General features: G+C 49.4%; 1 protein-coding gene across 1 annotated transcript; it reads right to left on the bottom strand.

The window, feature by feature from the left end:
- On the bottom strand, positions 1–5,565 carry PRNP (prion protein (Kanno blood group)). The gene is made up of 2 exons (XM_066206407.1): positions 5,492–5,565; positions 1–2,390 (listed from the first exon to the last, which is right to left on the bottom strand). Exon 2 carries the CDS (start codon positions 2,386–2,388, stop codon positions 1,594–1,596), a length of 795 nt encoding a protein of 264 aa, XP_066062504.1. The 5' UTR covers positions 2,389–2,390; positions 5,492–5,565; the 3' UTR covers positions 1–1,593.
- Between the last annotated feature and the right edge of the window lie 9,268 nt (positions 5,566–14,833).

The following is a 14,833-nucleotide window of genomic DNA, read 5'->3' as shown; positions in this document are numbered from 1 at the left end:
AACAGCAAATGTAAAAACTCCTTTATTAGACAGAAACTGGAATTAGACAGAAATTTGAAAACACTTCTTGGATTGCAGCAATACCATGGGTGGGAGCAGGGGAGGAGAAAAGGTTAACTGGGATTGTGGGGTTTGGGCCAAATTTGGTGCTGGAAGGGAACAAAGGCTCCCTCAGGCTGGGGAGGGGGGACAGGGAGGGCGGAAAATGCCGCTTCTGTTTGGTGGCGCCGCGGGGCCAGCCGGGGGCTGGCGCACGAAGGAGGCTGCCGGGCACCTTGGCTTGATCCGTTTTAATTTGTACCAGACGTGGAACACTTAGAAAAGTCTCAGCACGGCAAATCCCGGGCATGCACCGTGACGGGTTTACAAAACATCCGCGTATCACAAAGTACGGGGCACCTCAAAGCCCTGCTTTTCCGGTGGCTCTCCTGAAAGGTTTATTTTCTCTCTATTTATATATATTTTTATATATAATATATATATATATATCTTCACTTAGCTTACACCAATGCAAAAACAAAAAAAAAACAAAAAAAAAAAAAAAAGAGAAAAAAATCTCATTTAGGACAGTGTTATTCAGTGCCTTGCAAAAAAACCAAAAATACACGAGAGATATTAAATTGAGCTCGGTTCGACAAGAGCAGCGCCACGGATGTTACAGCTCGTCGCCAGCCCAGCATCGACACGAGAAGCAAGAATTTCACCCGCTGCTTCCACAGGGCAAAGGAATTACTCACAAATGTGACCTTTTTTCAAGCATCTCCCTTCCCAGGCCTGTTTTTCCCGATGCTGTTTGCTGTACCGGTGTGGTTTAGCTGATTTCAGTCTCTTGCTATGTGCTTGACCCCCCTGAGAATACTTTCTGCTGCATTTTAACATCCTTTAGGTCCGGGTGCTGAAGTATGAACACGACTCATCACCTAGAGCATCCAAAATAGCTTTTTTTCTCAGGCTGTAACACCATTTTGGGGGTCTTTGGGACATGCAGCAGCACTTTCTGCCTCTAATGACTGACTGGTGTTTCAGCCTCGCCGTGGCGGGGAGTAAAATTGACTTTATTTTGGTGTGTTGCTGCAGGGGGTTTTTGCAGCATGCAGGATGTGGAGTGGCAGCTCCTTATGTACACGGGGAAGGGGTTTTTTTTAGGATTAAATGGTTCAAATTGCAACCTGGTAGCTTGAAACCTCTCCCACAGCTGCCCCCCTGAAATCCCCAGAGGCTCTGGGGAGCCCCGGCGAAAGGGGACGTGGTGGCAGCGGGACTGAGGGGTGAGATAAAACCCTGCCTGTTAACAAAGAGGAGTTTTGGAAACACTCCGGCAGGGGTGCCAAGGAGAGCTTCCCTCTGCCTGGTCCCTCTCGGGGTGGCCCCGAGGAGGAGGTGAAGGCCGTGGTTTCGGGCTCCGGCGCTGTCCTGGGGACGCGTTTGGGGCAGAAAAGGAAATTTTCATCCCGTTGCCTAAGCCGGATACTCCGTGGAGGCGCCGGGGAGCGCCCCAGGGGCTCCTCACCAAAAACGACCGCAAGCGAGAACGGGGGGGGGGGGGGGGGACCCCACGGGGACACGGGTGACATCTGGAAGCCGCGGGGCACTCTAGTGCAGGGCGAAGAGGACGAGGAGCAGCAGGGCGGCCAGCGAGGCGTCGGCCAGGTGGGGCCGGATGCCCGAGGCCAGGCGGTACTCCTGGTACTGCTGGATGCACATCTCGCGGATCACCTTGGTCACCACGCGCGTCTCCAGCTCCGCCTCCGTCTGGTTGGTGGCCGCGCCGGCCTCCGAGGCGTTCTTCTTGGCGGCGGGGCCGATGTTGTGCTCGGTGACGGTGATGTTGAAGCAGTCGGCCACGAAGACGTCCTGCGGCACGGGGCCGCGCTGGTCACGGTAGTCGCGGTAGTAGACCTGGTTGGGGTAGCGCGCGGCGTTCTCGTTCCACCAGCGGTACTCGTCGGGGCTGTCGAAGCGATACTGCATCCCCGACATCACCCTGCCCATGGCGTAGCCCCCCAAGCCCCCCACCACGGCGCCCGCCGCTGCTGCCCCCGCCACGTGCTTGAAGTTGGTCTTGGGCTTGGGCGCCTTCCACGGCTTCTGGTGGTAAGTTCCTCCACTGGACGGGTTGTAGCCCTGCCCCCAGCCCGGGTAGCCGGGGTTGTGGGGGTAGCCGGGGTTGTGGGGGTAGCCCGGATTATGGGGGTAGCCCGGATTATGGGGGTAGCCGGGGTTTTGGGGGTAGCTGGGCTGGCGGGGGTAGCTGGGCTGGCGGTGGCTCCCCGTGCCCCAGCCGCCCCCGCCGGGTTTGACTTTGCCCTTCTTGGAGGAGGCAAGGTCGGTGCAGAGGCCGAGGAGCAGCAGCAGCAGCAGGCAGCAGGTGCTGAGGAGCCTGGCCATGGCTGTGGGGAGAAGGACAGCGTCAGGGCAGGGCCAAACCCTCGGGATCAACCCTCCCTTGCTGGCGGGTCACATGAAACACGGCTGGTCCCCTTAAATCCAGCTGCAGGATAAACAGCATTGGACTAAATGTGCATTTATCCCCCCCACAAAACCTTTATTTATATATAATTGTACAATATTTTATATTTATATATATATGTGTATATATGTGTTTTTATATATGTATGTATTTATATACATATGTGTGTCATGTGTGTACATATATTCAATATTTTTATATATATATTTATTTACAAATATATTTCAATATAAATATATGTACTGACATATATCCCCCAACAGGACCCCTGCTGGCAATGGCAGCTTCAAGCGGTGAAAGAAAAGCTTTTGGGAGAAAACGCTTCCCCTGATTTTCAGGTAAAACTTCCCTTATCAAACCTGCCCTACCCTTCGGAGGATAGAAATGAGATTCCTGCTGTGCCGGGATGATGCTGTGAATGGATCCAGCCCAATCCCAAAGCTTTTGGGTACTCGGTGCCGCAGGGAGGGCAACGCCCAGCCTGGCCCCCGGGGGGTTTCTTCTCCCAAATTCAGCTCGTTTGGCCCAAATTCCTGATAACGGGCGCCAGGCCTTATCTGAAAACCGGCGTTTGTGGAATTCAATGTTTGCCAACATCCATTGACTCAGCGTTTGCTGCTGGCATTCCGGGCATCTCCCACACTGTGCGGGGGGCTGGCAAGGCAGAAATCCCCGCTGAGGAGCCATTTCCGTCCCTGTCGGCTTAATCCGGCCGGGACAATCCACACCAGGGCTGCAGATCCTTTGGACGGACCTTTGGAAAACACCTCCCAAACTGCAAAACCTCTCCGGATGCCATCGTGCCCGAGGCTGAGCTGTTGCTGCTTGGGTGAGCTGAGCTCCTTGGGTGCTCGGGAAAATTAAAAACGGAGGAGGAAAAGGCAGCAAAATCGGCCGGTTTTAAAAAATATTTTTGGAGATATGACTCCCTGCTGTGAGTTCTATGGGGGGAAAAAACCAGGTCGTGGTTGATAAAGGGGTTCGGGCAAAGCACTGCGATGGTTTTATTGAAGAAATCGCAGGGTTTGAGGCTGATTCAAGAACCTTGGAGTGTGGCAGCGCCTGGCAGCGCTGACCTGCTCCTCCAATTGCCTTTAGAGCTCTGATGAACAGGTAAATGCAAAAATCACCCCCCCGCCTGCTGGGGAGGGCCAGAGAGGCGCTCTTGGTGTGGGTGGGCATTTCACAGCATCCCCGGACGCGCCTTCGGGCTCGTGTTACCGCAAGAAACTATTTCTTTTGGCTCCTAATTTTTTTTTTTTTCAGCGATTAATGGAGCAGCTTCCTAAGGAGTCACCCCAGGAACAATCTTAACGCAGGCTGAGTTTTCCTGAGACGCTGCCCCGAACAGCCAAAGCGGCCAAGCAAGCCTCTGTTTAAACCAGAAATTTTTCTGCTGCCACCTAGACGTGGCCTTGTGGGTCACAAAAAGCAAATTAATCTCTCTGGGTTCATTAATGATAGTATTTCTCCCCTTCCCCTGCGAAAATCTGGTTTTATGTCCAGAAATGTTTGGATTAAAGCCCTTCAAGCTCATTGTTTTGGTTGGGATCGTTAGCAAGACCCTAAATAAAAAGGCAGGGGAGATGCACAAGCCCGTCCCTGGTGATGGGGCAGGAATTGCAGGCCTGGGATTGCTTGTTCATGGAAAAACCTGGGTGCAAGACACCCGCTCTCGTGCGCTGCCTCCCTCACCCTGCAGCACCCACCCGCTGGGGGCAGGGATGAGATCAGGGGGGTTAAAAATAGCCAAAAAGCAGGGAAAAACAACCAGCTCCTTGGGTGCTCGGGAAAATTAAAAACGGAGGAGGAAAAGGCAAAAAAAAAAAAAATCTGCCGTTTCTAAAATATATATTTTGGAGATAGGACTCGCCGCTGGGAGTTCCATGGGGGGGAAAAAACAGGCCGTGGTTGATGAGGGGTTCGGGCAAAGCACTGCGATGGTTTTTTTGAAGAAATCGCAGGGTTTGAGGCTGATTCAAGAACCTTGGAGTGTTGCAGCGCCTGGCAGCGCTGACCTGCTCCTCCAGTTGCCTTTAGAGCTCTGATAAACAGGGCACGGGCACTAAATAGCGAGCAAGGAGCTTTGCCCCAAATAAATGAGTTTCCTGTCACAAACCCCTGATGTGAAGCAGGAGCTGCTTCCTGGGAATCCGGGATTTTCTCCCAGAAAAGAAAAATCCGGAGCTGGGATCTCTCTGGTTGGAAATGCTATTTATGGCCTGACCATGACATTAATATTAAATTATAGATCGTGTGACTTCACGGGGATTTTTTTTTTTTTTTCCCTGACGCTTTTTAATCTTCCTCCCCCAAATTCACCCTCCCGGCGGATGCTGGAAATGAGGAATGAATTCAGGAGGTTTGTGCCGGGGCTGATTTCTATCCGTGCCGGAGGACTGGAGGAACTCTGTGCTCCCTCAGCGGAAAATGGAGGCTGCGGGGAGCGATCGCAAGCAGCAATTACGCGCTCGGCGTTGGCAAGGAGGAGGTTTCGGTTCGGAAAGGGGAAAACCGCCACCTGGGTGCCAAAATATCCCTGGAAATAACCTTGGGAAGGAGCGAAGGGAGGTGGGGAAGGTGGAGATGGGAAGATGCTCGGGGGTGGGGGCGTCCGGACCCTCCTGGCCATGCTGGGGTGGAAATTCCGGGCTGCGGCTCTGAGATTTCGAAACGAAATCGGAATTTCCCTGAAAATATCACCCCGCTTTTAAAAATCTCCCCCTCACCCCTTTTTTCTTTTATTCCCCCAAACAACGGGGGAGCAGCTGGCGGCCGAGGGAAAAGGCAGAACCGTCGGGAGAAGAAATTCCCCACCAGCGCCAGCGCTGGGTAAACAAGGACCGAGCAGGAGGAGCAGGGCTCCGGCTCTTAAGGAGACGCTGGAAATGTCAATTTTTCGGCGGCCGTGTCAGGGAAAGAGGCAGCCCCGCATCGCCGCGATGCTCGGGGTTCGAAGCCCCCTCGCCTCCGGATTTATCCCTCCCGGAGCCCCCCCGGCCCGTTTTCCCCGGCACTCACCGGCTGCGAATGCGATGCCCGCTCGCTCCGAGGTGATCGAGCGCCGGAGCTCGGCGCAGGAATAAATAGCGAGAGGGAGGAGCCGCCTCCAGGGCAGCCCAGCCCCGCTCAGCCCGCATCCCTCACCCGTCCCCTTCCCCAGAGAAAACCGCGGCCAGCTCCCCGCGGACCCCGGCTTCACCCCAAATCATCCCCCCCGAGGCACGGGGAGCGACGCTGGCAGCCAAAGGAGCTGGCGGCCTGGGAAATCGCGGCATCCCCGCGGTTCGATCGGAGAGTTATCAGGGGTTTGAGGCTGATTATAAAACCTTGGCATATTGCAGCAGTTGGATTTTACACTGAGGAAATACCAGGGCTCGGGGCTGATTTAAAAAAAAAAAAAAAAAATCCTTGGGAAGCCACACACGGCACCTGGATGGTTTTACTGAAGAATCATCAGGGTTGGAGGCCGATTCAGGAAATCTTGGAATGTTGCAGCTGTTGGATTTTATACTGAGGAAATATCGGGGTGTGGGGGTGGTCGGGAAGTTGAAACATTTGGATGGTTTAGTGAAGAAATGTTGGTGAGACCGTCAGGATTTGGGAAACCTGGAAAACTGCAGTGCTTTGATGATTTGTTGAAGAAATGTTGGGATCACCAGAATTTGGGGCTGGTTTGGAAGTCTCGGAATCTTGCAGCATTTGGATTTTATACTGAAGAAATACCAGGGCTTGGGGCTGATTTAAAAATCCTGGGAAATCGCAGCACCTGGATGCTTTTATTGACGAAATATCAGGTTTTGAGGCTGATCTGTAAATCCCGGAATACTGCAGCATTTGGATTTTATAATGAAGGAATATCAAGGCTTGGGGGCTGTGTGGGGAAATCTTGGAAAATTGCAGGATCTTGGTGATTTGTTGAAGAAATACTGAACGGAATGAGGAAATTTGGAGCTGTTTTGGGAATCTTGGAAAATTGCAGTGCGTGGGGTTTTTTAATTGAAGAAATATCAGGGTTGGGGATGGGTTGGAAATCTCCTGGTCGAGGCTCTGGGAGAGGACAAGATGCTTTTAGCAGTTGCTGACTGCAGCTCCAAATCCATTATCCCGTGGAACAGAGCTGCTCCCAGGGTTGATGGAGAGGAAATAAAACTGGCTCTGTGGGAAAAAGGATGGATTTGTCTTTCAAATCTGTCTCCCTCCAGATGAGCAGAACTCACCCCTGCAATCTCGCCTTATGTCGAGGAATCCTGATACTTAACGGGAGGAAATGCCACAAAAAACAATTTTAAAAATTCCGTGGGATGGCAAAATGAGGAGTGTTTTTTGAGGGTAAGGATACACGACTGGAATGTACAGAGACCTAAAGGGCAGAATGGGTGAGTGTCCCAGCCTTTAGGGGTTTCCAGAGAAGCTGGGGCTGCCCCTGGATCCCTGGCAGTGTCCAAGGCCAGGCTGGACGGGGCTGGGAGCAGCCTGGGACAGTGGGAGGTGTCCCTGCCACGGCAGGGGTGGCACTGGATGAGTTTTAAAGTCCTTTCCATCCCAAATTCCAGGATTTTATGATTTTTACATGGGCAAAACCCTCCTGAGGCTGCCCAAAACAGCTGGACCAGTAATGACCATCCTGAACCACAGAGCACATCTGGATGGAAAGGGGATTTTGCCCTGGTGCTCCACAGCCTTGTGATCCATCTGGCTGGGTTATGCTAAAATAAATAAAAGTGGTTTCTCTCTGGCAGGGAAATGGGAAAACACGGATATTAATCCGGGGAGGAGAAAGTGAAATAGGCAGGATTGAGGTCTGTGGACCTGTGGAAGCCCTGCCCGACAGGGGGAATTTGTTCTGTGTGTGGATGTGCAGATGCCTCTGTCTGCCTGGTTTGGGGTTCAGTATTCATCCAAAGGTTATCCAAATTCCACCCCAGGAAAAGAAAGAAACCAGGAATGGGCTGCTTGGGATGAATTAATCCCGCATAAATCTAAAAATCAATGGTTTGCTGTAATAATTTATTCCAGAAGAATGACAACAACAGCAAATTATTTATCTGAAAAGAATATTGACTGAAAACTGTGCTCTGGCCAAAACTGGAGAACAAACCATTTTTTTCCTCTGGAAACAGAATTGCTGTTTGCAGAAACAGAGACATTTTGTCAGATCCCAGCTGCACATCGAACAGGAGCAGCCTATGGATTATTAATGAATTTTTAATTTATTGTGGAAGTTATCAGGGCTGAAACCTCCCCAACCAGTGCATCCACGGCAGCTCTTTAATGGTTTTTTAGCATCCCAGGGTAAAACTTCTCTCAGCCTCAAGCCAGCAGCTGCATTGATCTCCTCTGGAGGTTTGGCCCTTCTTCATCCAGAGTGGAAATAACGCACCAGGCCCCGTGCCAGGTCAGAAATCATTAATGGGATGAGTTTTTCTCATAACGGACGGGAAACGCTGACTTTGGTTTAGTGCTGAGCTGGGGAGGGAGGAAGGTTCATCTCCTTCATCGCCTCTCATTGATTTTACCTTGGGTTTTTATTGCTTGAATTCATTGAAAACATTTTTTATTCACCCAGCTCCAGCTTTGCAAAGGCAGCAAAGGCATCCAGGTGGTTTTTGGGGATGGATTTGGGGTAATCTGGGGGGGGTTGAGGAAAGAGTGAAGTCCCCGCCCCGGCCTCACTCCCTGGAGCCGGCAAAAAGTCTGAACCTGAGTTCAAATTCCACTGAGTTCATCCAGGAACCTCTTAAAAAACAATCGGGAATAATTGTGTTCAAAGGGTTAATGAGATGTGTTTTGCAGAGCTTGGCTAATTCTCTAATGGAATTCTCACCATGGAATTTTCTCTTTGAAGGAAAACTCCTGGATTTTCCTTGGGGAATTTTCTCTGGATCTTTAAAAATTTTTATTTTTTCATTTTTAGGTTTTTTGGTTTGTTTGTTTGTTTTTTTTTTTGTTTTGTTTTGTTTTGTTTTTGTTTTTGTTTTTTGTTTGGTGTTTTGTTTTGTTTTGGTTTTGGAAGGTGATATTTGGCTTGTGCCTGGATGAGAGGAGAGAAAAACCAATTTGGGGACAACGAGGGATGGTGGCAAAATCCCTGGGGGCACTCCCTTCTCAGCCAGAAGGAAAGATGCCACTCGGGATTTTCCCATCTTGGTGTGTAATTAACAATTTGGGGCTTTACGAGGATATTTTGCCATTTTTTCACGGTGAGACCTTTGTTGCTCACTTGGGCTGTGCAGCCCTGCGGAGAGCTCTCCTTCCAGAGGAAAAAGAAGTCACTTTTAGTCCATTTTTAGTGGCAGAAGGGCTTCTCCACGCTCTGCGTAGGAACCTTGACCGGCATCATCGTTCTGTGTTCAACCGCAGGATTTCATGGATGGGATTTCTCCTTTGCTCCTGACACCTGGAAGTTTTTCTGTATGGAAAAAAAAATGGATAAAAGGACTAAAAAAAGGATAAAAGATGTTCAGGGCCAGGTTGGCTGGGGGCAATGAAGTCATGATGAGATGTAAGGTCCTGTCCACCCAAACCATTCCGTGATTCTGTGACATATAAATTTTCAGCCTTTTCTGTGAGGGAAAACAGGCCAGGAGGAGGAAATGGGAGGAGCGGGACATTAATTCCATGCTCTTCCAGGGAGTCATCCTTACGTAACCCACGGTGGGGAGGAGAAGTCCCAACAAATCCCAGAGAAACGTGCCAGCAGAGGAAAACCACAGAGGGGAAAAACCACCCAGCCAAACTTTCCATCCAGCACCTCCTGCTGCTTCCAGAGGGGTTTTCTCCTCGGCTCTGTGGAGGAGCCAAGGAGTTCATGGTAAAAATAAATCAATTGACGGCTCTGCAGCCAGTGCAGACTCAGTGCTGAAGAGGAGTTTGTCCCTTCCTCGTGGATCTGCTGCCCTCGGTGATGTCATTTTGGAGCAGAGGTGGCTCACGGGCCCCAGGATCCTGCTGGAATCTTCCTGCTCTGGGAGGTTCCCTGGCTGCACCCAGGAAGGCGGATTTGGGGCAGAAACCAGCGAATCAGGGAAAGCTTCTCCTCCTTGTGCTCCTGCAAATCCGCCAAATTAATGTAATATTCATTTCTCTTCTTCAGGAGTGGCCACTGGAATATGAAATATTGGGGGCTGCACTCAGCCTGCTGAGCTTTGCTCTTGGACGAGGCCTCAAGAAGGCTCCAAATGTTCATCCTTTGGGGTTAAAATAGTCGTCTTTTGGGGTTAAAAAGGTTCGTCCATGGGGTTAGAAATGTTCATCCATAGGCTTAGAAATTTTCATCCATAGGCTTAGAAACCTTTACTCATTGTGGTTATAAATGCTCGTCCACAGGGTTAGAAATGTTCATCCATAGGGTTATAAGTCTTTTTCCATTGGGTTATAAATTTTTATCCATTGGGGTCAAAAATGTTCTTCCACAGGATTAAAAGTGCTTATCCACGAGGTTACAAATGTTTATCCATAGGGCTAGAAATCCTTATCTGTTGGGGTTAAAATGTTCATCCATGGGAGCTGAAAGTGTTTATCCATTGGGTTATAAATCTTTTTCCATTGGGGTTAAAATATTTATCAGTTGGGGTTTAAATGGTTATTAATTGGGGTTTAAAATGTTCCTTCATAGGGTTATAAACATCCATCCATGGGGTTATAATTGTTCATCAATAGGGTTAGAAACCTTTATCCATGGGGTTATAAATGTCCCTGGAGCTGCTCCAATCTGCTTAGGGGTGTGCTAACCCTGCTCCTGTGCTTGCTGCTATTCCAGGCGGGGCCCCACGTAAGCTCCTTACCCTCCCTTCCCTGATGCCTCCCCAGTGATGCATCCAGGCCTTGGCAGATCACCCACACGGGACACAACTCCCAAAAAAATGCCTTTGGCCTCTCCCAGGCATCACCGGGGTGCTAGAAAGGAAAATAACAGCTTTTATAAAAATAATTTTTTTTTTTAAAATGGTCATTTGGATTTTTTTTTTAATAAAAACTGGTAATAAAAGTGCTTTGAAGTGGGGAAAAAAATGGGTCTGTGTATTTGAGGCTCTATCTGGATTAATTCATGGGAGATGGGAGAAGTCAGTCCTTGTTTGCTGCCTGCTCCAGTTTCAGCCCAGCACTGGAGTTAAAAATAACCTCTGCCAGTGCCTTGGGAGCAGCTGCTGCAGGACAGCAACAATTCCCTGCTGTCCTGGGAAAAGCCTTCCCAGAAAGGGCTCCTTGTGCCTTTTGGAGTGGATAAATCTCCTTTTTCTGCTCAAACAAGGACCTGACGTTTTTAAAACGCCGCGTTCTTTCCTAAAGCTTCAGGAGCAAACCCTTTCCCAGAAATCCTGGAATTCCCATAAACTCCTCTGAAATTCCATTACCAACCACTGGCTCCTTGGCAGGAAAAACTGATTTTTTTTTTCCCCCCTCGGAGCAGGGTTGGTCACACATGACTCACCGGCGGGTTTTCCTTTCTTTTCCTTCCCTTCTCTCCCGTTTGTTTTTAACTCGCGATCCCCCTGGAAGGACTCTCCGGGCTCGGAGCACGCTGGGTGACATCAGGTGGCAGCGCTGAGGTCACCTCCTCCAAAATAACCCGGGCTGGGCTCAGGCGCTCCCGATCCCATTGTTTGGGCATCAATCATTCCCGATCCTGCTCGGGGAACCGCTGCGAACCCGGGATGTGTCACGGCGAGCTCAGAGCTTGGAGAGACTTGGCGAAATTTAAAACTTGGGTCAGGGAGAGCGTTCTTGGTGCTGCTTCTCATGGGTTCCTGGCTGGGCTGGGCAGGAAAAGGGCAGGAAAAATCCGTGTTCCCACTGGGAAAAGGGGTTGGGGGTGAGCTGGAGAAAGCTGGACCCCAGGAAATGCAGATAATGACTCGATTTTTATTTTTTAAAAAAAAGTAAGTCAAGCAATAGACTGAAACAAGGGGCAGGTTGGAGATGGAGAAATAATTTTAAAAGTATAATTAAAAATTAGCTTTCAAATATTTTTTTTTAAATCATATTTGTCCTTGATACAGCCACTTTTGGTCCAGGTCTTCGCCTTGTTTATTCACCTGAGAACTCAACAAGCTTTTCCCTGTCCTGAGCTGGTTTCTCAGTGAGGACGAGATGATGAAACCCAACGTGTAAATCCTTTTGCCTGAACTGATGAGGAAATTTCCACCCGAATTTCCCCTTTTCCCTTCATGGGAAGTGTTCCAGGAGCCTTTGTGGCGTTCCACCATCTTGTACTCTGAGCATAAACGAGAATAAACAAAGGAACGGGGTTGGGAAATATGGGGGGGGTGTGTGGGGGGGTGGAAATGGAGCCAGGATTTTATCTATTAGGATTCTGAACATTTTTGAACAGCTTGCCATGGGATGAGCACCCTCCCACCGCTTTTGGAGCATCTTCCAGCTGGGATGAAGACCCCAGACCCCACACCACTCTGCCCAAAGCTTTGCTGTCCCCTAAAGCAGCACTTCAAGGGCTCTTTATAAAGTTTGTCTTTATTAAGACACCAGGAAAATTTTATACACCGAACATCCTGGCATTAAATATCGAACCTGCCCTTAGATCCTGGAAGGGGAGCTGCCCATGAGGAAAAGCTTTGCCATCGCCCGCCCGGGAGCAGGAAGGAGCCAAAAATCGGAGCCTGGCAAAAAGAAAAGCCCAGGGGGAGGCTCTGGGGATGCTCAAGATGCTCCTGCCGGGTTGTCATGGGCACGGCGCTCCCCCGGCGCCGTTTCCATGGCTACGGAGGGATGCGAGGGATGCAGGAGCGGTGCTGGAACGCCGCTCCCTCTGCCGCAGCTGCTGTAAATAAACCATGCCCGGAACCATCCTGGAGGTTTGTCCAGGGAGAACGGCTGAGTTTCAGCTGGAGCTCGAAGGCAGCTGAGGTTCCAAAGGGTTTTATTTAGGAAAATTCGAATTTATTCAGGAAAACCTGCGATTTGCAGCGTCTCCCCCGAGACGTGTTCATGGCAGTCTGAGCCTCTCGGAAGTGATTTTACTGACCCTGTGCCAAGATGATTGAAAATCCCAGATAAAATTCCTTCCTCTGACCCAGGATTATGCCACGGGAACAGCTGCCCTGAGAAATGTAGGATGAGGAAGCTGAGCTTTGGCAGGGATGAGGAGAAGATGAGGGGTTTTTTTCCCCAGCTGGAAATATTTTGGATAAAGCCAGAGATTGTTTACAGAGGGTGGGGCGGGGATGTGGCAGTTTTGGGGGCTAAGAGGAGGCAGGAGCGCTGACAATTCTCAGATTCTCAGCCCCAAAGGATTTCTCCCGGATTTGATCTCCTCAGCTTTTCCAAAGCAGCTCCCAGCAGCTCGGGGCCTGTGTGGAGAACACCAGGGCAATTAAAGTCATGTTAAATCTGTGCAGAGAGCTGGAATTACCAGGCAAGGAGCCCACAGGCTCTTCAGGGCTGGGGATTGCCATGACCCACACGCCAGCAAGAGGAAAAACACAGAGGCACCAAGCACAAACTGCGGGGTGTTTTTATCTCATGGTGCTTTCCAGAGGATGGAGGAGAACGGTTTGGAAATGATGGAAATAAACCTGACTGTGAGTCCAAGGGTGGGAGCAGCACCAGAGGGCAAAGCCCAGCTCAGGACAGGCTGTTTTACCCCAGAGATGGGCAAAAAAAATACTTTTCCTGTCCCTCAGTTGTCCCTAAAGCTGACTCTGGGTGATGGCACCACTGGAATGTGCCCTTTTCCCAGCAGCTCTGGCCAGCTTGGCCCCTGGTTTGGCTCCTTCCCCAGCGAGCCCAGAGGGACTTTGAGAACAATGATCAGAGCACAGAAAATGAAAGAAATTTGGTTTGCATTCGCAGCAGGGGGGCAGGGCAGGGTGTTTATCCCTCACACCAGAATCACTCCGGAAGCAAAGCCCCATCCACAGCCGTTAAACAACAATTAATAATCAGCATTAATAGAGCTCAGGTTGTTTTTTCCCAGGGTCCTTTCTTGCCTGTGTTCAGGCCTGAAACCTCTGTGCCCCCAAAATATTTTTGTGGCAGCAATAACACAAGGAGTTTTCATGTTAAAACCGAAGGAAAATGGGAGCAAAACCTCTGGAATTTGGTTTCTCAGAAAGTTGAGTTTGGGAGCCGGAGTTAAGGAATCAGCAAGGAACCAATCCATGCCTTAAAAAAAAAAAAAAAAAAAAAAAAAAAAAAAAAAAAAAGGAAGTTTGGTACAATTCCATCAACTCCTCAGCTGATATTGAATGAAATCCAGCTGGGAATTGCGATCTCATTCCTCCCTCACTCATTGCTGGAGCTCTGCTGCGGGAACAGCTTTAAAAGGAACATTTTGGGGATGGGGGTGAAATTCTGAACAATTCTCCGCGGCTGCCGTTTTGTGTCTCAGGTTCCTGAGCTGTTTTTAGGGGATGATGAGAAAAATAGATGGAAGAGGTCACGGATCCATTTTGTGGAGAAGAAAAGAAGGTTGGAGTTGAAGGGAAAATGGGGAGAAAAATCACGGGAAATGAAATAAGAATGGGGAGATTGAATGCTGTTATAATTGCAGGAATAAGCTGATTCTGTCAAAACCGGCCAGACGTTTCCTGCATTTCTCCTCAGTTCCAGGAATAAAAAAGAACAATTTGTGCCCTGAAATAGGAGTTGGAGGGCAACAGCACCTGGGCTGAGCAGAGCTCCCAGCCCAGCAGGGAGAGCAGACAGAGCTGCAACCCTCTGAATTATTGATAATTTATGAATTAAAGACACTTCCCGGGGGCAGCAGGGACAGCACGAGGGAGGTGAGGTGTCCCAGGGGCTGGATTCCAAGGGGGATTTGAAAAGGGAAGTGGTTTAATCAACACCGGTTAATTAAGTCCTTAAAAGGCAAAGAACACAGATCCAGATAAACCGAGATACAAAAAAAACCACCCCAAACCCTTCTGACAGATGACACGCTGAATCATTAAAAAGTACATTTAGGAGCTGGAAATTTTGGTCTTCATCAATACGAGTAATGAAGAGACAAGGTGCCTTTGTGGCGGTGGGACTGGAGGTTAATCATAAATCCTGGTTTTGCTTGAGGTGAGGAATTATTATCCAGCTCATCTTCACTTTTTATTTTTTCCCCTAGTGAACAAAGTGCCCTCCAGTTCGTTCAGGACAGTTTTCTGGATTATTCATGGATGATTTACCATTAACTCAAAGATCCTCACATTTTTAATCCCTCCACATCCCAGGCAAGGAACGGGGATATTCACGGATCTATAAGAAACATTTATTTTGGGGCGAATTCCTCTACCATTCATTATTTTCCCATTATTTAGAGTGGCCCAGCTACGAGAAATAACCTCAGGAAGAAGATCCAGCTGAATTAATCTCATTTGTTTGCAAACCCACTGGATTTGATGACCTCAAAGG

Source organism: Chamaea fasciata, unplaced genomic scaffold (genome assembly GCF_029207755.1).
Source record: "Chamaea fasciata isolate MVZ Bird 193981 ecotype frontalis unplaced genomic scaffold, bChaFas1.0.hap1 SCAF_30, whole genome shotgun sequence".
NCBI classification, from domain to species: Eukaryota; Metazoa; Chordata; class Aves; order Passeriformes; family Sylviidae; genus Chamaea; species Chamaea fasciata.
The sequence above is the reverse complement of the archived record's forward strand: the minus strand, read 5'-3'. Positions and strand labels throughout refer to the sequence as shown.